Source organism: Lutjanus erythropterus, chromosome 20 (assembly GCF_056507025.1).
Source record: "Lutjanus erythropterus isolate fLutEry1 chromosome 20, fLutEry1.hap2, whole genome shotgun sequence".
NCBI classification, from domain to species: domain Eukaryota; kingdom Metazoa; phylum Chordata; class Actinopteri; order Lutjaniformes; family Lutjanidae; genus Lutjanus; species Lutjanus erythropterus.
The window spans coordinates 1,655,049-1,680,557 of NC_139336.1; the positions used below are offsets into that span (position 1 = coordinate 1,655,049).

The 25,509-nt window shown below is 39.3% G+C and overlaps 1 protein-coding gene across 1 annotated transcript; it reads left to right on the top strand.

Annotated features, from left to right (window-relative positions):
• The first annotated feature begins 3,230 nt into the window (after nt 1-3,230).
• Nucleotides 3,231-25,396, top strand: pdzph1 (PDZ and pleckstrin homology domains 1). Its single transcript, XM_084745906.1, has 14 exons — nt 3,231-3,360; nt 3,743-3,818; nt 5,783-5,868; nt 12,637-14,751; nt 14,850-15,011; nt 16,803-16,964; nt 17,176-17,277; nt 17,931-18,041; nt 18,233-18,411; nt 18,524-18,681; nt 18,892-18,934; nt 19,430-19,616; nt 22,148-22,283; nt 24,919-25,396. The coding sequence occupies exons 3-14, from the start codon at nt 5,811-5,813 to the stop codon at nt 25,016-25,018; spliced, it is 3,513 nt and encodes a 1,170-aa protein (XP_084602032.1). The 5' UTR covers nt 3,231-3,360; nt 3,743-3,818; nt 5,783-5,810; the 3' UTR covers nt 25,019-25,396.
• Nucleotides 25,397-25,509: the final 113 nt, after the last annotated feature.

The window sequence follows — 25,509 nt, forward strand, 5'->3', positions numbered from 1 at the left end:
TCAAATTACTCTAATTAAGTAGGTTTTTTGGGGGGGTATTTGCACTTTTGTGAGTAGATTTTCAAGTCTGTACTTTTACTTGTACCTATGTATTTATGACATAATGTAATTTACTTAGTTACAACTTGAATGAATATTCAAACCTTTCATCTGCATTTTTGCAGCCAGTCAGGTGATCTGATCACAAACAGTCAAGTGAAATCCAGGACATATGGATGAACCCCCCCCAAAAAACTGCACAGGCACAGGTTTGGAATTGGTTTGTTAGCAATTATTCACTGATTTATTGCTGTTAGGAATGGGACCAATTAAAAACATATTAACTGATATTTAGTCAGTTGTCTGGAAATTATGGTACTTGCACCTCATTTACTGAGTAAGGACAATTAGAATGACAAAAAAAAAAAAAAAAACTGAAAAACTGAAAATGAAGTTTGGAAAGGTGACTGACCACTGAGCAGAACAGAAAATTTGTCATTTAGATTGAAGATTTGATTGAGTGCTGCTACTGATAATTCATTAAATGTCGATTAAACAGTACCTAATGCTCTGAATAGTTTTTGTTTGCACACTATCACAACATGTTCAGTGCCTATAAAAAGTATTAATCCTCGTAGATGTTTTTGCTTTTTGATGCTTTTATAAATGGAATCATGGTCGATATAATTTCTGACTCTTTTCTGCTCCGTCAGGGCTGCACCTTATCACCAATTCTGTTCATGACTTTCATGGACAGGATATCAAGGTGCAGTCACTGGGGGGAGGACGTGCAGTTCGATGGCCTGAGGATTGCAAAGCTGCTTTTTGCAGATGATGTGGTTCTGATGGCATCATCGGCCTGTGACCTCCAGCACTCACTGGATCAGTTCACATCCAAACGAGAAGGAGCTGGGATGAGTCCTTACTCCAAGTGAGGGTATCTCAGGGGTCTTGTTCTCGAGTGAGTGTGAGATGGGCTGGAGAATAGGAGCAGCAGGAGCGGTATTGCGTTCACTTTACTGCACTGTTGTGACCAAAAGAGAGCTTAGCCAGAAGGTGAAGCTCTCGATCTACCAGTCAATCTTCGTTCCTACTCTCACCTATGGTCATGAAGGACGGGTCATGACCGAAAGAACGAGATCGTGGATACAAGCGGCCGAACTGGGTTTTCTCAGAAGGGTGACTGGCATATCCCTTAGGGATAGAATGAGCAGCTCAGTCATCCATTAGGAACTCAGAGTAGAGCTGCTGCTCCTTTGCGTAGACAGGAGCCAGCTGAGGTGGTTCGGGCATGTCCAGCTGGAAGGAGGCCACGGGGCAGACCAAGGACTAGGTGGAGGGATTATATCTCTGCCCTGGCCTGGGAAGGCCTCGGGATCCCCCTTTCAGAGCTGGCTAATGTAGCTGGGGAACGGGATGTCTAGGATCCCCTGCTGGAACTGTTACCCCCATGACCTGATTTTGGATAAACGGTTGAAAATGGATGAATGGATGGATGGAAGGTGAATGTTCTGGAGTGGCCGAGTCAAAGCCTAGACCTCAATCCAGTAGAGAATTTGTGGCTGGACTTGAAAAGGGCTGTTCATGCCCGATCTTCGTGCAGCCTGACAGAGCTTGAGCAGTTTTGCAAATAAATAAAGAAGAGTAAAATTGCAGTGTCTAGATGTGCAAGCCTGACTGAGACCTACCCACACAGACTCAGTGCTGTGATTTCAGCCAAAGGTGCATCTACTAAATTCTGACTTGAAGGGGGTGAATATTTATGCAATCACTTATTTTACATTCCATATTTTTATTTAATTGACATTACTTTGTAGAAATCTGTTTTCACTCTGATATTAAAGAGTTTTTTTGTTCTTTTTTTTTGTTTTTTCTGGCAAAAAAGTTAAATTATATTGACCATGATTCCATTATAGAAGCAATAAGAGGGGGGTGAATACATTTAATAGGCATTGTATGTGCACGTAAACATGGCTCCAAGTTTTGTTTTGTTTGTTTTGGTCAGCTTGGCGTGTTGGGGCTTTAGAAGATTTGGATTACACCAGATGAGTAGTATGGAGGCATTTTATGTTTTTATTGTGTTGTGTTTTTTATGTTTGAAAACTGGTCACCATTCACTTCCATTGTTTGGGAGATTCTGCAACACTGTTTTCCTGTGAAACTCCAGCAGTGTTTTGTGGACTAAAAAACTAAACCCGACCTTCAGTCAGCATGAGGGTGAGGAGATAATGACTGAATTTTCAATTTCGGGTGAACTATTCCTTTAACAAGCTTCCCTCTATGTACCAAACAGTAGAGGTTGGCAGGGACAATACATGGATGGAATTTGAATTAGTAATGACAAAACTGGGGAGAAGGGAAAAAAAACACTACTCATAATAACAATAATAATAGAAAAAAGAAGAAGAAGCATGATAATAACAGTAACAATAATAATACAGCCCAAACCCAATGTAAGCCCAAGAAATATGTTAGGAATACAGCCTGACCCAACCCAAACCAAAACTGGTGATTACAACAAATACAAAGATCTGCACATACATGAGATCTTTATCAGGCAAAAGCAATTTTCCCAATTTCAATTCTTTTTTTTTTTTTTTTTTTCTTTTTTTTTTGTTTGACTTTATTGGAACCAGTGGCTGCTGCAGAGGACCAACAGCCTCAGTACATGGGGCAGATGCCCTACCAACTGAGCTATAGGGCCGCCCCAATTTTAATTTATTTAATCAGTGACAAAGTTAATGACTTTTCCTCTAGGCAACTTTGTTTTTTCACATGTAGATGTGTTGCCACATTTCCTATCCATCAGGTGAACAGTGAGATGGTTTATTAATTGGTATTTTGATAATCAAGTAATCTTTTGAAGAATTTATTAAGCAACAAAGAGAAAGAGTGACTGTGGTTCAGGACAGGTCATCAGTGGGTCATCTGCATGTTGAAGTGAGCCTTGAGCAGGACACTGAACCCCAAAAGGCTTAAGATGGTCCAGCCAGTACCTTACATCGTCTGTGTGAGTAATTGTGAGGGAAATTTTAAAGTGCTATTTCCTGTCAATGCAGCCATTTACCATTTGAAGACATTCAAATATCCAGCTACAACATCTCATGTTTTTATTTTGATTGTCCTCATTTGCAGGTGATGCAGGATGGCCTCTGAATAAACAAGCCTCACACTGACATCAGCGGTGGCTCATGAGATTAAACGTAATAAGCTGCTTTAGGTTGAGAATAGAAACAATAAGAAGTGGAGCAGTCTGAGACGCACAGACAATGTAGATGGTGTGGAAACACAGCAGCTGCTCACAGACCGTCTGCCTGCCTGGATTCTTCATACTGACACTTTAAAGGTTTGATAGCAGCCTGCAGGACCTGACACCAACAGGTAAACCAGCTCTTTATTTGGCTTTGTGAAGAAATGTGTATTTATGTATATATCAGTTTATTGACTATTGTGATTTAGAAATCTTTTTTTTCCAATGTGTCACTGATAAGAAAAAAAAGTGTCAATATTTTTGTAATTATTTGACATGAAGATATTTTTCAGTTTGATCTATTTATATCTTGAGTTCATTCAGACAGAATAAATCTAGTTTCTTAATGAGGGATCTGTTGGATCTGCTGGCACGAGCAGGACATGTGTGTGATGGACACGGCAACAAAATGTCAGTTTGAGGACAGCAGCTCAGCTTTGGGCACAAAATGAGTTTGAAATGTCATAATAATATTTTTACCTTTAAATAACTTCAATATTTCTTCCTGATCAGTACTGTGGAAATGTCCAGATAGAAGATGGCTGCCAGACAAGTGGACGCTCACTGCAGTGTATCTGAAGCACAGACAGTAAGCTTTCCTCATTGGCATGTCCTTGTCTTTGCCAATCCACTAGAACAGTGTTTCCCAAACTTTTTTCCTGGGCACCCACTTTTAAAAAGGCCAAACCGTTGTGACTCAAGTCATATTAATCGTTGTGCATAAATGAATATTCCTTTTTACTGCTATTTCCGTATCACCTCATATTATCTTGATGCTTTATTGAAAATATATACACATGTTAACTTACGAAATGAGAACTAAATCCATTTATGTCATCATGAAAACAACATAGGACATTTTATTTTACTTCATAAAGAAGGCAAAATAAGTGCATTTTGTCAGAATAATCAGTACACACATTTTAAATGCTTTATGAAATGTGCACTGCAAATATAAATTTTAAAATGTCTTCAAATAATCTTTTATTTATTTGAGATCTCAAATAAAATCTCCGGTCATCCACCTGGGGGTCCTGACCCAGTGTTCGGGAATGACTGCTCTAGAAGATATCATGTCAGTGTCACGTTTTGTCTCATCTGGGCATGAAAAGTACATTCGTGTATGAGGCTGCATGTAGTATAAACAGCGAAAAAGTCCACTGAGGTATGAGGTCAGGGTGGATATATGGGTAAAACACTGGATTTTCACACAGGAGACTAGAGTTTAGTTCTTGTGTGAGCCAGTAGTCAAAGTTGTTTGTTTTAAAGGTCCACTGTGTCAGATTTAGGGGGATCTATTGGCAGAATATGGCAGAAATGGAATATAACATTTGTAAGAATGTTTTCATAAGTGTACAAAAGCATTGCTGGAGTTTTACAGGAAAACAATGTTGCAGAATCTCCCAAACAATGGAATTGAATGGTGACCAGTTTTCAATGGTAAAAAACAACAGAATAAAAATAAAATGCTTCCATACTGCTCATCTGGTGTAATCCAAGTCTCCTAAAGCCCCAACATGCCAAGCTGACTAAAAAAAAAAATATTTACACCATGTAAATAACATTAGCCTGAATCTTTACTGTCACATGCACATGCACACTGTCTGAACTGTGTGTGTGTGGTGTGATGGTGTACAAACAGCATGTTGGACTTAACGAGATGTAACACCACCAGACCAGCAATATGAAGGCATTTTCTGTTTTTGTTTTTGTTTTTTTTCAAGTGTTTTTTTATGTTTGAAAACTTGTCACTATTCACTTCCATTGTTTAGGAGATTCTGCAACTCTGTTTACCTGTGAAACTCCAACAGTGTTTTGTGGACTAAAAAACTAAACCTGACCTTCAATTGGCATGAGGGTCAGTAGATAATGATTGAATGTTCATTTTGGGTGAACTGTCCCTTGAAGAATGATCCATTTATATCAACAGAGGAAGCAGGGTCTTCTTACATGGAGGCTGCCATGTTTCCACAGCAGCCCAGAACGTACAAACCAAACAGCTGCTCTAGATACAAACTTTCAAGTCTTTTTTTCATAGGTTTCTTCCTGCATACTTGGAAATGGAAAGTGAGACAAGGTGTTTGCAATCTGCAAACTGACTGCTAGATGTCACTAAATCCTACCCACTGGTCCTTTCAGGAAGTAGTTATTTTAACCCAAACCATGATGTTTCCCAAAACCTAGCCAAGGTATTTTATTGCCTAAATCTGATCATCACCTGAAATGTTTCTCAGCAAGGTTTATTTTGAAAGTCTAACTGGATGTTGTATGTGTTTTTGTTAACTTGATCAAATGTGGCAAAACGTGGAGCAAAACGTGATGCTGTCATTGTGGTCTGGCAAATCATATTACACACTCTGGCAGTGATACCAAGTTGTCCCTTTCTTCCAGTGAAATGCTTCACTGTATCCCAGAATTCATTGCAAATTGAGGTCCAAAGATTCACTCAGTGTGTAACCTGACATACAGTATGTGTGTTGAAGTTTACGTTTAAAAAAACTATAAAGTTTATGAAGGTAAAAACCTCCTTACTTTCTTTGTGTTGTGTCTCAGTTGATGTGAGGCTGGAGTGGATTTAAGAATGAGCAAGAGGGGGAGGAGGAGGAACAGCAGGAGGAAGAGCTCCAGCAGCAGTAAACGTGAGTTGGGGCTTTGGGTGGAGAGGAGGGAGGGTGTAGGTGAGGTTAATCTTGTGCTTAGCTGAGTCACATTTTTCCCCACACATGCAAACAGTGTGCCAATGTTTGGACTTCACACTCGTGATGGCGACTAAACACTGGATTTAATATACAAGGTTTTATATGATTATAAGCATGTTTGGCTCATCACTGTTGTCCACACTGGCCCCAGTCTGCATTCACATTACTCCAGCAACAATTCAACATTTTTCAGTTTTATTTGATGAAAGAAATGTAAATAAATAATCTGAATTAATGACTAATGATTACATGTCCCCAGGGGTGGGAGTAACTAATTACAAATACTCAAATTACTGTAATTAAGTACTTTTTTTTGGATACTTGTACCTTTATGAGTAGATTTTCAAGTCTGTACTTTTACTTGTGCTTAAGTATGTATTACACTATGTAAACTACTTAGTTACTTTTAAAATCATAGTTGAGCACTTTTACGTACAATTTGAATTTATATCCAAACTTTTTAGTTGCATTTTTGTTGCCAATCAGGTAATCAGGTCAGAAACAGATCAATGAAAACTATGAGATACAAACATAAACCAAAACAAAATGCTGCAGCACAGCAAGTTTGGAGTAATGATGTTAATGATTAATGATAATCATAATTGATTAATCCCAATTAAGAATTTAATTAATTGAAAATGTTTTCATGGATATTTAGTAGAGTTGCAACAATTAATCAATAAAGAAATTAATTTGCAACTATTTTGATAATCAATTAACTATTTTTTTTAAATCTTTTTTTTTTTTTTTTTTATGAAAACAGTCCAAATTCTCTGATTTCAGTTTCTTAAATATGAATATTTTCTGGTTTCTTTACTCCTCTCTGACAGGAAACTGAATATTATTGTGTTCTGGACAAAACAAGACATTTAAAACATTAATTGTGGCTTTGGACAACAGCAGTTTTATAGACCAAACCACAAATCGATGAATAATTGATTAATTGAGAAAATAATCAGCAGATTAATCCGTGATGATAATAATTAGTTTCAGCCCTATTATTTAATCAGTACTCATGGCAGTAACTGCACCTCATTTGACATTGTTTTGTCTGGTAGAGCCATTTGTTTAATAAAGAAACTTATTGAACTTAAAATGAAAAAAACAAGGAGGAGATAGGCAAAATTACAACTAAAGATTTGGAGAGACAGAAACCCCTACTGATAATATATTAAACTAACAGTTTAAAAGTAATTAATACTCTGAGTTGTTTGTGTGACAAATACTTTGTACTTTAACATACGTATTTTTCTAACACCAGTATTTTTACTTATGAAAAGATTTTCAGTACTCTTTCCACCACTGGATGTCCCATCATGGCACATAAAAGATGTCACAGCCAAATTCACCAAAAACTCTGAGGACAGAAAGAGACTGATTAGGTCTATACTCATCTCTTGCAACAATAGAGGACTGGTTTTGGCTGTGGACTGGTCTGTTCTCAGTATTGCCAGTCAGAATAGAGCTGATCCACAGTATTATTTGCAGTGTTTGGAGCCAGTGTCTTAGGACAGGGGGCAACTGTTGTCTACAGTGTTATAGGGTTGTATCCAGATGTGATTGAGCATTGTGGGCTGATGTTGTATTGCATTGCAGCAAGGGTCATGATCAGTCTGTGCAATGGGTTGGCCAATTACGAAATTGAAATTATACATTACTGGTAAGTGACTTTGTAATGTGGATGGTGTAATCTTAGTGTCTACTGACCACAATCAAGGAAGATGAATGGGCTTGCCATAATAATTTTGCAGACTTGCATTATTTTTGGTATTTAATAGGCCCTCAAACTATCAGTATTCTACTATTAAAACCTGATGGGCCGGGGGTGCTGAGGTGAGAGGTTAGACAGATTAAACTTGCCTCCCCAGCTCTCTTTTGTCTTTCTTCACTCAACTACTTCTGTAACTTTTAATGTGTTCACCTTAATGCAACTCAACAATTTATCAGTGGTGGACAGAGTACTGAAAATCTGTACTCAAGCACAGGGACTGTTACATTACTGAAATTTTACTCAATTACGAGTTCTGGTGAAAAATACTTAAGTAAAAGTACAAAGTACTTGTCTTAAAAACTATTCAGAGTATTAGTTACTTTTTAAACATTGATGTTTAATAAATTATTAATAGCAGCATTTAATCAAAGAGGTTTCTGTTTCTTCAAATCTTCAGTCTAAATGACTCCCAGCATCCTCTATGTTCTGCTCAGTGCTCACAGTCACCTCTACAAACTCAGGTCACAAATTTTTGGTTTTCTTTAACTGATAGTTGAAAATACTGACAATCAATTAATCATTAATAATGTGTAAGATACAAAACATGTTTGTTTCTTTCTTTGTTTGTTTTACTTTTCTTTCTCATTTTCATTTTTTTTTTTTTCTGTTTTGGTTTGTCATTTTCAGTTTTATTTTCCTTCTTCATCAAATGTCTCCACCAGACAAAACAATGTTGAATGAGGTGCAGTTACTGACATTTAGAAACTATAGATTCAATATTCATAGATACAGTTTTAATTGATTAAATTCTTGATGGTGATTAATTGATTAATGATTAATCATTATCATCCTTATTTCAAACCTGTGCTGCTGCACTGTTAACTTTTTCCTCCATATGTCTTTGTTTTCATTGGCTCATTTCTGATCAGATCACCTGATTGGCTATTAAAATGCAGATGAAAGGTTTGGATATTGATTCAAATTGTACTCAGTACTCAACTATGATTGAAGGTAACTAAGTAGATATGGTGTCATGCATACTTAAGTACAAGTAAAGTACAGACTTGAAAATCTACTCATAAAAGTACAAGTACCCCCCCCACCCCCCCCCCATAGTACTTTGAGTAATTGCAGTTAGTTACTTCCACCCCTGCAGTTCATCACCCTGGTCTATGACAGTAGGCTTTTCACTCCTCTTTTGAGGGTGGCCCTTCCAGACATTAAGAAGCGCACTGGCCCTCCACACCATCACTGACACTGTGGCCTCATGCTGTGTTGCAGATGGCATTGACAGCCACATATTTAATTCTGGTAAAATATGTTGCATAGAACCTAACATGCACACCACCTATTTGGTGCCAGGAATTGAAACCAACCCAAAACTCGCTTAGTAAAGTTTAAAAAACTGCACACGGATCACCTCTGCATTGATTTATTAAAAGTGTGCTGATGTGTTGGTCCAGTTCATCTGCACTTTTTGTGTGTGCAGCAAAATACTTTTGACTTTTTTTCTATAATAAATATGAATTTGCTATGTATTCTTTTCCTTTTTTTTTTTATCAGCGAGCAACAGACTTTATGTTTGGATGTTGTATATACTGTACAGTATCTCACAAAAGTGGGTACACCCCTCACATTTCTGTAAATATTAAATTATATCTTTTCATGGGAAAACACTGAAGAAATGACACTTTGATACAATGTAAAGCAGTCAGTGTACAGCTTGTATAACCGTGTAAATTTACTGTCCCCTCAAAATAACTCAACACACAGCCATTAATGTCTAAACCACTGGCAACAAAACTGAGTACACCCCTAGGTGAAAATGTCCAAATTGGGCCCAATTAGCTATTTTCCCTCCCTGGTGTCATGTGACTCGTTAGTGTTACAAGATCTCAGGTGTGAATGGGGAGCAGGTGTGTTAAATTTGGTGTTATCACTCTCACACTCTCTCATACTGGTCACTGGAAGTTCAACATGGCACCTCACGGCAAAGAACTCTCTGAGGATCTGAAAAAAAGAATTGTTGCTCTACATAAAGATGGCCTAGGCCAGTGTTCCCCAACCCTGGTCCTCAGGGACCCCTGTCCTGCATGTTTTAGATGTTTTCCTGCTCCAACACACCTGATTCAAATGATCAGCTCATCATCAAGCCTCTTCAGAAGCCTGACAACACCCTGATCAAGCTGATCATGAATGGCCTAGGCTAACACCCTGAAACGGAGCTGCAGCACGGTGGCCAAGACCGTTCAGCGGTTTAACAGGACAGGTTCCACTCAGAACAGGCCTCGCCATGGTCGACCAAAGAAGTTGAGTGCACATGCTCAGCGTCATATCCAGAGGTTGTCTTTGGAAAATAGAAGTATGAGTGCTGCCAGCATTGCTGCAGAGGTTGAAGGGGTGGGGTGTCAGCCTGTCAGTGCTCAGACTATACGCCGCACACTGTCATCCCAGAAGGAAGCCTCTTCTAAAGATGATGCACATGAAAGCCCGCAAACAGTTTGCTAAAGACAAGCAGACTAAGGACATGGATTACTGGAACCATGTCCTGTGGTCTGATGAGACCAAGATAAACTTATTTGGTTCAGATGGTGTCAAGCGTGTGTGGCGGCAACCAGGTGAGGAGTACAAAGACAAGTGTGTCTTGCCTACAGTCAAGCATTGTGGTGGGAGTGTCATGGTCTGGGGCTGCATGAGTGCTGCCGGCACTGGGGAGCTACAGTTCATTGAGGGAACCATGAATGCCAACATGTACTGTGACATACTGAAGCAGAGCATGATCCCCTCCCTTCAGAAACTGGGCCACAGGGCAGTATTCCAACATGTTAACGACCCCAAACACACCTCCAAGACAACCACTGCCTTACTAAAGAAGCTGAGGGTAAAGGAGATGGACTGGCCAAGCATGTCTCCAGACCTAAACCCTATAGAGCATCTGTGGGGCATCTTCAAACGGAAGGTGGAGGAGCGCAAGGTCTCTAACATCCACCAGCCCCGTGATGTCATCATGAAGGAGTGGAAGAGGATTCCAGTGGCAACCTGTGAAGCTCTGGTGAACTCCACGCCCAAAAGGAGTAAGGAAGTGCTGGAAAATAATGGTGGCCACACAAAATATTGACACTTTGGGCCCAATTTGGACATTTTCACCTAGGGGTGTACTCACTTTTGTTGCCAGCGGTTTAGACATTAATGGCTGTGTGTTGAGTTATTTTGAGGGGACAGTAAATTTACACTGTTATACAAGCTGTACACTGACTACTTTACATTGTATCAAAGTGTCATTTCTTCAGTGCCATGAAAAGATATAATTAAATATTTGCAGAAATGTGAGGAGTGTACTCATTTTTGTGAGATACTGTATATGTGATGGGCTTTTCTTGGGCCTGATTTTAATTGGCGGTGCATTTATATGGATTTCTAACAGCTTAATGAATGCATCTATAAATCATTTATATGTTGATTCATATATTAAAGGGATAGGTCAGATTTTGTAGGTGGGGGTGTATGAGATACTTATCCATATTCAGTGTAACTTTAGTGAATCCAAAGTCACACTAATAACACAAACCTACTAAGTAATCAAGGCAGCAGTACACCAGTAACTCCCATCTTCTGCGAGGTGAGATTGAGTTTGGGGGCTTTGGAGCGAGATTGTGTTGTGTTGTGTTGTGTTGTGTTGTTGTTCTTGTTATTGTCTTGGTCTCAAGATCACTTTTTTAAAGTCTCTATCTCACATTCACAGTGAATGTAGGAGACGAAACTGTGGTTGTCTGAGAGGAGATGTGAGCCAGATCTTCTGTAATACCATTTGTCTACTTAAACCATAAAGAGTTCATCTGTAAACAGATTTCTGATACAGAAAACACACAGCAGTGTGTAAAGTCTGTAATAAAATGCTTACTGAGATAGCTGGAACCTCGTAAAACTTTTATCAGCAGAAAGAAAGGTAAGCTAAGCTTTGGTGATGCTAGCAAAGTTAGCTAGCTATGTCATGTTTTTGCTTGTGATAAATAATGACGAGGCAGACGATATAAAGCTATTTAGCTAATATAAAGGTACATTACATCAGTGTCAGCTCATAGCTCCAACATAAAAATTGGATGAGCTACCTAACTTCAATCAGCAGAGTCCCTCTCAGTCTTTAAGAAAAGACTGAAGACTCAGCTCTTTTGTGAGCATCTTTGCAGTTGATTGACTGCACAAGATATCCTTAAAAACGAAATAAAAATCCAATGTATCTTATGTACTCTATGCATTGCCACTGCCTGTAGGTGCCTAGGTCCTATCAGACTTGAATTTTGCTTCATGGAACTTCCTTGTGTTGTTCTCTCCTGACTAGATCCTTGCTTGTGTTGCATCAGCTCTCAGATGCACGTCACATTGGATGAAACTGTCTGCAAAATGAAAGTGTAAAATTGTAAAATGTAACTGTAAACACTACACACCATCTGGGTGAGAGAGCTAGAAATGTAACAGCACTTGTTCTTAACTCGGTCTCATCCTGCCTGGGTCCTGGTCTTGACTTGGTCATGATTAGGTGGTCTTGACTACAACACTGGCGAGCAATATTTGGCTTATATAACAGTGGTTTCCTGTCAGAAAAAGTTTTTCTGATGGCAAGGTTAAGTGCTGGAAATATTCTAAATATAGCATACACTTAAACTGGGGGCATGTCAACCACCATCTTTTGTAGGTTATACACTGACTATGGATAACTACCTCATACAAGTCAACTTCAAATAATCAGAACTACTCCTTTAATGTTGCAATATGTATGGAAATTGTGATATGTATAGTCTATTGAAAAACTTGAAATGTATATCATCTCATGGTGTCTTTATCCTGGTTCCCATCTTAAATCTAAAGAAATATTCAAGTCTAAATTTCAATTAATGTCAAAATGTTAAAAATATTTAAATCCCTAAATATTCTGGAGATATAAGTGGTCCCATTATGTGAAACTATTAAACAAAAAGTTTTTTGTCTTGCATTTTCAGAAAGTGTCTCACCGTACATCTTTCACAAGCAGAACAAAAGTAACAGCTACAAAGATGATATTGTTGAAAAAGGTGAGACGGACTCTCTCCGAAAGGAAAATGCTCTGTCCGGATCTGAAGATGAGGACAAAGACAACAATGCTCCACCCAAGGAAAAAAAGTTTAAGCAAGATTGTCATCTCAACTCATTTCCAAACCAACGGAGTATTTATACGAAAACAACAGAGGACAAAGAGAAAGGAGTGAAGATAGTGACGTCGGTGTCCGTCAATGACATGGATTATTCGTCTCCAAAGATCCTGTTCCAGCAGTCACATGAACCTTTATGTGAGGATCCAACCCATTCATCAACACCAGTTACTAACATCATGAAGATCAATTGCTCTGGATCACACGTGAAACTGGAAATTCAAGAGATTCTACAACAAAATAATTCTGGCATCAAGACCACGTTTGTTTTCATGAATGAGCAGGGCTGTGCTCAGACATTCCTTAATAGTAAATGTGAGAAGACATGGATACCAAACAACGAGTCGTCTGAGCAGCATTCACAAAACACAAATTACACATTCACATTTGGCAGCATGAGTGAACAAACAGACAATCATTCCAAATCTGTCAGTCCAACAACAATATGGGACAATTCAAGCTACTCTCACTGCTGGAAACAACAAATACCAACAGACTTTATGTTGGGAAAACATCCATTATATAATATCAAACCTCAAGGGAAGAGGAAATATTTTCAGAAAAGCTTCAGTTCTGATCAATTCTGGGATATTCCACCACCCCAAGAGTTTGCAGACATCAAACATAACTCTGTAGAGGACCTGACACATGACCTGGCCTCCTGTCAAATTGGTGCTTCTAGTCCTGCTGACAAACAGCAAAGTGAATTCCATCAGACACCAGATGAAGAGTCTGGATGCCCATTTTCTGTCGAAGCAGAGGAAAGAGCAGTTCTGTCACCTTCATTCGATCAGTTATCAGAATCTGACCACTTTGAGCCCACCCTCATGAGACCCTCAGTGTCCACCAACAGGTCCAGCTTCACCAAAGACTTCATCAACTATCAGAAGAGAAGATCCTGGATTAGAAACAACAGTATTGGTACTGTTGAACACAGAGCATGTTTATTACCAAAGAAAAGACGCCGCCAAACATTTCCTGGGATGTCAGAGGGTCTTGGATTAATGCACGAAGACCTTCTGCTGCCCTACAGTGAATCTTTTTCCTCCTTTATCATGAGCTCATTTCCTCTCCAAACTGAAGGGCTGGGAAATATTTCTGCAAGTGGAATAGGAAATTCTTCACAACGGAAGGGGAGTTCCAAACTTCTCTCAAATGGAAAGCAGTCATTGCTCAGTCCGTTCTATATGACCAGCTCTGAGGAAAATCCCGACGATGTGTTCACTGAACAATGTCGAAGACAAAGCAGCAGCAGATATCATCCTAAAGGTCTCAGACAACACAGCATAGACTTAAAACAGAGTTTTTTCAAGGACATAGAAAGTCTGGACACTGATGACTGTGGATATAAAGTTGAACAAAGTGAAGTAGCAGACAGTGGATTTGACCAAGAGATGGGGGAAGTAGAATATCACAGCCCAGAACCCCTAACAGAGGAGCTCAGTCGAAGAGCCCTCGCTATCCAAGTCATCCCTCCATCCTGCAGCGGCTCAGAGGAACAGATGCTACAGAGCCATCCTGTCATATTGTTCCAGAACAGCAGGGTGGAAAATGCGAGCCAAGAGGATCTAGCATCTGTTTCACGCAAGCACAGTAAGTCCTCAGTCATGACAATAACTGTTGGTGAACTCGAGCAAAGATTCCTGCAGATGGATCCAAGATCGTCACAGAGCAGTTCTGTGGAAAAACCCTGCATGTCGCCTCAGGACATTGATGTTGATTCATTGAACACAAACGAACTTACAGAAGAGATTCAACTGAAACTTGAGGAGACAAATGATCTGCAGATGGAAACAAGACGAAGGAGTACAGAGGACTCAGACAAACCTGCAGTCAGACCTGCCAAAGGCTCTACAGACTCAGACAGCCACTCAAAGGAGCGGCTCAGTAAAACTGACCAGGCAGAAAAACAGATCGTATCCAGATGTAAGTTACACTGTTTGTGAGATGCTTTCAAATAAATAATGAACAAGTAAATATTTCTATGAAACTCACCTATTGTGACTGTTTGTCATCATTTCCAGCTTCCTTAGAGGCCAAAGAGCATCTGAAGCCAGTGGCTCATAAAGAGTCAGACAGCAGCAGCTGTGACCACTGGGCCAAGAGGAGGAAACTCTTCAAGGAGAGTAAACAGTGGAGCTCTGCTGGAGGAAGCTCCATCACTAGTGACATCACAGAGGAATCAGGTAACTTCAGGCCTGAGGTTGGTCATATTTCTAACAGTCAAGGGTGGATGTATTAAATAACCATCACTATACATTTGTTAAAATGACTAAGTGCCACAATTTGAATGGCAAGGAGAGTCGTGGTGGCACTTGCACTTATTTACAGAGGATCCTACTAGAACTTTAATTGGGCCTGAAAAGTTGAGCCCCAAAAGGCCCAAGCTCGACAAAATTCTGTCTGAAGCTGACTTGAACCTGTCCCTTATTAGCAAACCCATAGGGTCTAGATCCTATCACTTGATTGGGCAATGAGCTCATTGATCAATCCATGTGTACTGGAGATTTTCCTCGGACTTGTCACAATAAAAGGCCACTCTAAAATGTGCAGTTTGATCTTGAAAAAAGATTCAAGCATTCAAGGATATTTATTATCATTATACAATACAGGCTTGTACAACAAACTTATAGTTGTAGTTCTTTCATAATACACACATGCAACATACAGGTAATTAAATTCAGAATGGAATAGGGTGCAAATATAAAACAAAATAAATACATATATTCATGCACACCCAGGAAATAATTCTGTAGTGCATTTTCTGAATTTGCATCAGGCTGAATTTAAACAGCAGCAACATGATGGTGATGATAATATGGTCGACATCTTCACATTAAAAGTTCAACATCTGGGAAACATTGTCCATCAACTGTGACTGTATTTGAGCACCAAGCATCATGGAAGTGAAAACATAGTCCACAGACTTTTGCCCATCAGGTGCAACACAGTCTAATCCAGGATGCAGTGGAGCAGGTCTCTCTATGTGGGCACAACAGTCTCTGGTTTCTCGCTGTTTGGTCAGCCCGAGTCTCACATCAAACACAGGCTAACTTCAACCAATCAGATCAACTGACCAAACCAAAGCTGGCTAGAAGAGTGCAAACAGCTTTTCCATGGAGAAAAACCTTCAGCGTCCTTCTTTGCTCTTCTTTCAGTGAAGTTCAGATATAACTGATGCTATCACAGAATCTATGCTAACCTCTTCAGGAGCCGCCATTGTTTGCTTGAGACAAGTCGTTTCCATGGATGCCTCTCGCTGTTCATGGAAATGACACACCTGAAACCATGCCCATAGCTGCCAGTAGTGATTCCTAGGACACTGATTGGCTCGCACCACCTCTGGTGTGGACACAAATGGATAGCTTGGAGCCTGCTAAGATGGATTCTCTGGGAATCCAACTGCCTCACAATGTAAAGGGTCCACTGCTCTTTAATCCAATTAATATTCATCCAATCCAATATTTTCCAAACCCTGCAAGTATATCTCTGTCATAAGTGATACATGTCTCAGCAGTAAAGCTAAAACAATAACAAGAAGCCACTGGTGACCAGTCAGCGTCAGGTGTGACCAGTGACTCCCCTTTGCCTCATGCAGTGCAGTGCAGTGTTAAGTTGTTGGATATTGGCAGGAATTGTAACAACTTGTGACATCTATGGCACTGGGTTGTGATAAAACTGCACATTTTAATGTGGCCAGTCCAAGACACACAGGACTATCTTTGCAAAAGTGAAGGGCTCACTCCACAGATTTGAACAAATTTGAGAAAATAATTTGAAAGAAATAAGTCTTAGATCTTTTACTTCAACTTGTGAAAAATGGGAGCAAAAAACAAAGTGTTTCTATTTTTATTAAGTATAATGAATTTAATTCTGTCATACATGCAAGTCTTATTCTTTGCTTCAAATGTCTTACTGGTAGCACCTTATATGTACTGCACTGTATCATGTGTGTGCTCTCCTGTAATTTTGTCTAGTATCAGAGGAGACTCGCTCTATGGACATGTCAGTTGGAGACAATGAAGACAGAGGCTTTTATACTGAGACTTTCCACTCTTCAGCATGGATTTACCAGGGAGATGATGTAGACTCAGGGGCCATTCCTCCCAGCCTCAACACCAGAACTCGAGCTGTCTCAAGTAAGTTGGAGATCGTCATAATTTTACAGGAAAATCAACTCTTTTCAATTTATGTCATGGGATAAAGTCATTTTGAATCTCAGTTCAAAGGTCTTCTTCAATGAAAAATCAGCACTTGCTTTAAGCAGTGTATGCAGAGGTTATACATTTACAGTGAACTGAAAAAAAACATATTTTTCTGAACTAAATTAAATTTTCCCCTTCTTTTCAGCTCGTGAGAGGACTGTCAAGATCAGCAAAGGGACAGGAGAGTATCCCTGGGGCTTTCGAATACAGTTTTCTAAACCCATTGTGGTTACAGAGGTCGACACAAGTAAGTAAACTGACTTGTCCCTGAAATTAGAGGTTTAGTTTCTCTGAGTCGTTGGTATCCATGTATTTAGACTACTTTAAAACTGTGGCAAATCTGGTTTTGAAGCTATGATTGACTGGCCTGGGAGCCAGACGAATCAGCAGGCTTAGGTTTCGTTTGCTCTAGCAGGTACGTTTGACAGATGACAGGTTTGGTTATTAATTGAACTTGTACTCAATCATGATTTTGAAAGTAACTAAGTACATTACATGTTGTGAAAAATACTTAAGTACAAGTAAAAGTACAGACTTGGAAAAAAATCTACTCAGAAAAGTACAAGTACCCCCAAAAAACCTCATTACAATAACTTGAGTATTTGTTTGTGTTCCAAATGTAGGAATTTTGTCAAGGGGAGTTCACTTCACTGACATTCCCTGTGCAGGGAGCAGGAATACTGTTTGTGTATACTGTGGCACAGAACGCAGCTATAGATACAACATGTTCCAACTCACCATGAGATTTGAACCTAATGGCTGGGTGCAGTGATTTCCTAGATTTCCTCGTCGCCACTGTGAAGTTGCCAGGCAACCAGTGGAAGCTATTTGCTCTCCAAGGATGGCGTGTGTTAGTCTGTCTAGATTTGGGTTGGTAAGTGAAGCTCTGTGATTTTTCAGATGGGGCTGCTGAGGAAGCAGGGTTGATGGTGGGAGACTACGTACTCGCTGTCAACGGAACTGATGTCACCAGCATTCCACACTCTGAGGCTGCAGATTTGGCCAGGCAAGGTAGGCTGCTTCACGTCTGATCATGGATCCACACTTTTATGTTGAGTGAAAGACAATGTTGCAGCACTGTGAGATTAGCAGAATGATTGATTAAAGATAGGAACATGTTGCATGGGTTTGAGGTGATGCAAGTACTGTATGACTTTTAATTGTGTTATACTTAACTGGATGTTCATTAAATTATATTGTAGGTCCAGATCTTCTAACGTTGACCATTGGGTCAGACATTGCTCGTAGTCCCAATACCCCCAGACCAGCATGTCGTGGTTATCTTCACAAGCGTACCCAGTCTGGTCTGATTAAAGGCTGGAGGAAGAGGTGGTTTGTGCTCACACATGACTGCTGCCTTTACTACTACAGACACAAACGGGTGAGCAAGGAGCGCTCGTCATCATCATGTGTTATTAGTTGCTAAAAAACATCCGTCCACACAGCAATGGAACAAGAAGTGTCCTTTTGACATGAGCTCATGTTCATTACAGGATGAAGGCAAGAGACGGGCTCTATCAGCAGTAAAGCTGGAGGGGGCTGAGGTGGGACCAGATATTTCCCTGGGAAAACCCTTTGTGTTCAAATGCCGCCCTCAGTCTGGTAACCGACTGTACTTCTTCTGCGCCACCTCCAACCAGGAGATGAAAAGGTATAAAACAGATAAGAACTTTCTAATCCAAAGTGGTTTCAAGTATGTTTCTGTGTATCTGCTTTTATTTTTATTTAAAGCTGAATTTAAATGCTGACTTAAAAAACATGTGTAAATATTTCAAGAGATGAGACATAAGAAGAAATAAGAATTAAGTGCACTTTCAACAGTGGTTTCATCTGTGTTTAATCTGTATTTTTGTCATTGTAGGTGGCTGGAAGCTATGGAGAAAGCTATTCATCCCATCACACAGGTAACATCCAAATCTGTATTCTTATACCTACACATTATGGTTTTATACGCTGTATTCTTATCTTACCTCCTGCTGTTCATTCTGTATCATGTCTACAATTAGAATTACTGTGCACCTGCACCACTTAATGTAACTGCTGCACATGCTCATACAGTCTACATTACAGGGCTGGTCACACCTACAGTATCTGATTTTGGGTTATACAACTGGTTGGACAACCCAAGATGCATCTTCTGCTTTTTGCACTTGTAGTTGGATGTGAAATTGCATTTTGTTGTCTTGTACTCTGCAATGACAATAATGTTAAATCTAATGTAACCATAAATGTAGTGGACATTCGTATAACATTTTTAATGCTTGTTTTGACTGTAATATTAGTCTGAGAGGTGGATTAGAATGAATGAGTCAGGCTGTTGCTCAACATTGGCTTATCACAACTGTCATATATAGCTCTCCAGCTAACACTAATCTTCTCAATTACCTCTCATGTTTCAGAACCACGTGTGGGTGGATGTCACCAGACACAACTCTAATCTGCCCCCGCTGGCTGTGAAGAACCCTGAGTGTCTGGGATTGCTTCATAAAATGGACAAAAGCAAGGACATGTGGGTTCAGCACTACTGCATTCTGAAGGATGGCTGCATCTCCCTGTACAGTGGCATCCGTGCAACTCATGCACGTGGTATGGAAGTCATCATGTTTCATGTTTTGCCTGACTGATAGTTGTTTATTGCAGTGGTTGTGTGATTTTCAAAGAAGATTTCTTGAAATATTTTTAGGGTGCAGGCACAGTAATATGTTTAAAAAAGAATATGAGGAGGCATTAAAACTGCCAAAAAACAATTTCCCCTGTTTTGCTCACTTAGACTGATGACATGCATCAAGTAAAAAAAAAAAAAATATATATATATAGATAGATAGATAGATAGATAGATAGATAGATAGATAGATAGATAGATAGATAGATAGATAGATAGATAGATAGATGTTACAGTAAATGTTACAATAAATGTGTTAGCAAACAGCTGATTCACCTGATGGATTTAAGTCTAACATTTTGTTTGGTCTCCACCTGCTCAAGAGGTAATATTTAGGTTTTTCATTTCATTAGTAGGTTTTTCTCTTCCAATTCTAATTTCAACCTCATTTTCTATCAGCTTTGCTTCAGAAATTAAAGGGTTGTCCTGAAAACAGCAAAATAGAGTTATCCAATCAGATTTTATTTGTTGTTGTCTCTAGGCAAAGAAAGGTTAGATCTGGCTCACTCATTGGTTAGGACTTCATCAGTGGGACAGAAGACCACAGCCTGTGTGTTTGTTTAGAAAGTGACATGTGAATTAACCAATTTTGATTGACAGTGGGTGGGACTAAAAACAATCCCTAGGCCTCCCTGAAGGACAGAGATATCTCTGGAGATGAAGCAGATGAGACTGATGCTGTTGCTAGGTGGTTAGCTTGATAGCACAGCGTAGCTGAACATCTGCAAAGGACTGTGTTGCTTTGGAGACTGAAATTGCGCTCGTCCCCGAATCTGTTAGAAAACAATTTTCAGACACTTGAATCTTCTTTTTGAAAGCTCCTTCCATCAGTGCAACACAGCAGACAGAGCTGTGTTGTCTATGCTATATGTAACTGTGTGTGTGTGTTACTGAAACAGAGAAATAAGAAACTCAGAATGATTCATATAGATTATTACAGCTCTTAATATCAAACACAAACTATCATTGTCATTATGTGATGTTTGCTGCCCTCTACTGGGTGTTTTGTGTGTGGAAACTACACACTACAAACATATGTCACAAACTGCTTGCTGCCTGCTGCTTATTCCAGCTTTTCTTTTTTTTTTTTCGTTTTGGTGTGAAGTCCCAGCTCTAATAGTCACTGTTCTCCACTGTAAATAGCTGTCTTCAACAGCTAGTTTTTCATTGAGACAGCTGCCTACTGCTGGAAACAAAATTAATGATAGCAGAGTTTGTGTGGCGGGAAACAATGGGCTAAAAGAGGCTGGTAGACTCTGCAAAGCTGAAGGGAACTGCAGAGTGGTTGATAATTTTCTACAAGAAACACATTTCACATTCTACATAGTCATTTGATTCATCAACAGTTTACAAATGTTGAATACTGCACAACCACACTGCTTCTTTACTGTGAGTAAAGGTGAGCAAGAGGTGGCAGTGTCCATGAAAATAGGATTTTCAGACAGTATATGGAATGAATACAGTAGATTTACATCACAGAAAATATAAATGATGTTGGAATCCTAAACTATGATAATTTGTCATATTCTACGTTTCTAAATATACATCATCATAACTAGAAGAGGTTACTCAGTAGAGTGCAGATTTTTGCAGCAACCTGAGAACAATATTCAGATGTAAACCCTTTGTAACCACCAACATTTTCAATAGTTACTGTAATTTAATTTAATAGTTTTTCTTTCATATACATATACATCTGTGTTAAATTTATTATCTCTGCTGGGCGTAAAGTAGAGGAGATCATGCGATGGGTCACATCACAGACATGCTAACGTTTGCAGCTCATGTTAGAGCAGATGAAGACAGACTTTAATCCATTCCCCACGTGTTTCATGTCTTTGAGAAACCACAAAAAAGACGTCACCATCCAGACTTATGAAAACAGAGTATCCCTCTTCTCAGAGCCTCCGGCACACCTTAAACATGGAGAGAAATACAAAGCTTGACAGCCCTAGTCATGGTTGCTAAGCAATGATTGGACAGTTGCTCTTTAGAGGTGGAGCTTAGTGAAGGGTCAATTAAGAAAACATAAGTTATTAAATAGCAATCTTATTAATTGAAATGTTGGTGATTACAGATGGGTTGCATGTGAATGTTGTTGTCAGGTTGCCTGACTCTACTGAGTGACTTCTTCTAGTTTTCTAATTTTATTAGACATATTTGGCTATTTACACCAGACCACTATTAAAGTGTCTGTAGATGGTATGTTGTGGTGGATGGATGGGTTGAACACAGAACTTTCTCCTGGAGACTGGGCTTTGAGTCACTTGTGAAACTACAAGTCAGTGTTGACACATGAGTGCATCTGCTTTTCACATCTATTTCCTGACCTATTTTTATTGGACCATTGTTTTCTCTCAGCCAGTTCTTCATTGAACTTCCATAATGATGACAGTTAAATGTAAAAATTCTCAGCTACTTATTGACCTGTGCACATGATCCTCTGTGTGTTCAGGTGGGATCTACCTTCAGGGGTACACAGTGCGAGAGCAGCCCTACGGATCAAAGAAATCCACCATTGAGCTGAAACCTCCATCTGATGAGTTCAAGACGTTCTACTTCTGTGCTGAAAATCCTAATGAGAACAAGCGGTGAGGAACTTAATTGCGTACTGTTCTAGAACCTTAGTTTTTAAGAACCTGTGAGATCTGTGTTGTGGTTTTTGATTTTTCATTTGTCTTGTATGATGTCTAGCTCCACAGTGATGTCTCACTCTGGTACACTTGCTTTTTCCATGGGCCAAACATATATTGTGATGTACTGACCTGAGAGGGTGGGGGGACTAATTACAAATACTGAAATTACTGTAATTAAGTAGATTTTTGGGCACTTGTACTTTTCTGAGTAGATTTTCAAGTCTGTACTTTTACACATACTTAAGTATGCATTACAAGGTGGAAACTATATAGTTACTTTTAAATTTATAGTTGAGTACTGAGTACAATTTGAATTCATATCCAAACCTTTCATCAGCCAATAGCCAATACTCACTCTTTGGGAATGACTGCTCTACTGAGTGTTAAGCATTTTTTGTGGTTGCAGAGAATTAAAAAATGTTCAACTTTAAATAAGATGCTGTGCCAGCATGCCTCAGCATTCCCCTCATCCAGGGCAGAGGCCAGAGCAAGTATGTAGGCTACTCTACCTTGAGCAGATGTTTTTTCACATTCAGTATGTGTTGATAACACAAACTATCTGGGAAATTAGGTATTAGCAACACAATAAACCAGCTGTTACTTTCTCAGAGATTTGGTATCATAGCAACCAAGGGGCCTCAGCTAAAATAATGTTACCCCTCCAAAACACTATGCGCTCCCAGCTGAGTGCTTTCAGAAGAGTGCCTGGTGTTTTTAGACAGTAAAAAACGGGCAATACTAAGATGGTGGTTGTAATTGGTATACTGTAGGATTCCTTGCTTTTAATGACACATCACATTTGCTTAGCAGCACTGCCAGCATCACCTGAAATCTGATCACATCCTGAGCAAAGCCAAAATATCCAGGAAATTATGTAAATGTACAACTAACTTGCATCTTAAAATATGATTTGTGAGAAGCATTAATGAATCACGTTTTAGCAACACAATGAGGACACATTTGCAATGACCTGATCTGCAAAATCACAGTGTTCAGGCTTAACATACTTGATTTCTCTGGAAACTAAAGCTTTATTAATGTTGGTAAGTCTCTATTTAGGTGTTCAAAGCACTTGATTGAAGGGATAGAGGGCAGCAAAAATTAATATTCAGTCATTATCTACTCGCCCGCATGCTGATTGAGGGTCGTGTTTACTTTGTTAGTCTACAAAACACTGCTAGAGTTTCACAGGAAAACAGTGTTGCAGAATCTTCCAAACAATGGAAGTGAATGGTGACCAGTTTTCAAATGTAAAAAAACAACAGAAAAACAAAATAATAATAATAACAATAATTCTAAAAAATCCAAGTCTTCTAAAGTCCTGACATGCCGTTTGCATACCGTCACAACACACACCCAGTTGAGACAGTGTGCACGTGACTGTGGCTCCAAGCTAAGGATCTACAATGAAGATTCAGGCTAAAAACATGGTGCAAATAATGGCGTAAATACATTTTTAGCCAACTTGGCATGTTGGGGCTTTAGGAGACTTGGATTACACCAGATGAGTAGTACGAAGGCTTTATGTTTTTATTCTGTTGTTTTCTTACATTTGAAAACTGGTCATCATTCACTTCCATTGTTTGGAAGATTCTGCAACACTGTTTTTCTGTGAAACTTCAGCAGAGTTTTGTGGACTAAAAAACTAAACTAGACCTTCAATCGACATGAGGGCAAGTAGATAATGACTGAATTTTGATTTTTGGGAATTAAACTATCCCTGAAGTTATAGTTAAAGAAAGATGAAAAATATTAAAGCAAGTCACAAACTTCTGTGCCTTGTACACCCACCAACCATCCTGATCTGACCTACTGACAATTTCAGCTATAACCTATAAGAATGTGACATCTCTTGGACTTAATACATGTTCATTAACGATGGCTGTGGCTGAGGAGGTACAGTAGGTCATCTACTAATCAGAAGGTCAGTGCTTCCTCTAGCCTGCCTGTCAAAGTGTTCACGGGCATGATACTAAACTGCAAATTGTTCTCCTTGGCTGTGTGACATGCAGTTGTAAATCACTTTGAGTGTCCAATCAACCAGAAACACTGTATAAAATTTGCTGGTAAACACAATCCAGGCAGTGATTGTGTGTCTCTCTGTTCAGTGGTTCACTGGTGCCTCACAGCAGGAAGGTCCGGGCTCAGGGAGGGTTGTTCAGTGTGGGGAGTGTTTGTGAGAGTTTCGTCCGCCTTCTCCAGTTTTCCATCACAAACATGTACCTTAACTAAACTTCTCCCGTCAGTTACCTGAAGCACAAAACGTATGCGGCATAAGAAATGTGTAGTATATAAAAATAGTTTTTGAGAGGTTTTCCCCACTTTCCTCCCTCTGTGACACTGGCTGCACATTATATTTTAGGCTGGACATTACACTTCAATACTTAGTTACTTGGTACTGACCAGAATGTGTCTGAGGATCAAAAACTGTCAGGTCTGAAAGCTGACACTTTGAAAGCTTCTTGATGAAGTAGTGCTTTAAATGCTTTAAAGAAAAAAAAAGATCATGTCTATAATGCATGATTAGCACATTCATAAGACATTATAATACATTTATAAGGTTGTATAAAACTATTTTTTTTCTTTACAGGTGGATTGTAGCTCTCAAAGCTTCAATAAAGAAGTGGCTGCCTTTACATCAGGCCCTTCAGGACTACATGAATCGACCACCGGAGGAGACCAGGATGTGAGTTGCAGTGGACTCTGTAAACACTGACTCATCATGTGGAGCACTAGATGGACCTCCTGTTTGCAGATGCTGCCCTCTGTTCCCTGTGCTGCCAGTTTGTCATAGAGGATCATTTCCTGCTGTTAGTGAGCATTAGGCCACAGATAGTCATCCCCTCATACATGCTGCACAGCTCAGGAGTGAAACAGTAAACTGCACAGACAAGAGCAAAAACTGAATTTGCACCTTATTTCCCTTTTCAGGTATCCCTTTTGTTGTACTTTTTTGTTTAGATTTAAGGTCTTTCATTTAAATTTTCAGTTGGAACATTTCCATTTGTACATGTATCTATGACCTAATAACCAGAAATTATTTAACTCTGTTTCTTCTTGGTCAGTGTATCTGTCCTTTCAGAAACAGGTATTAAAAAAAAGAAAACAAGTGGTTATTTTATTTTCATGTTAAAATACAGAAACTGAAATTGAAATACATGGTCAAAGGGGATTTTTAAAG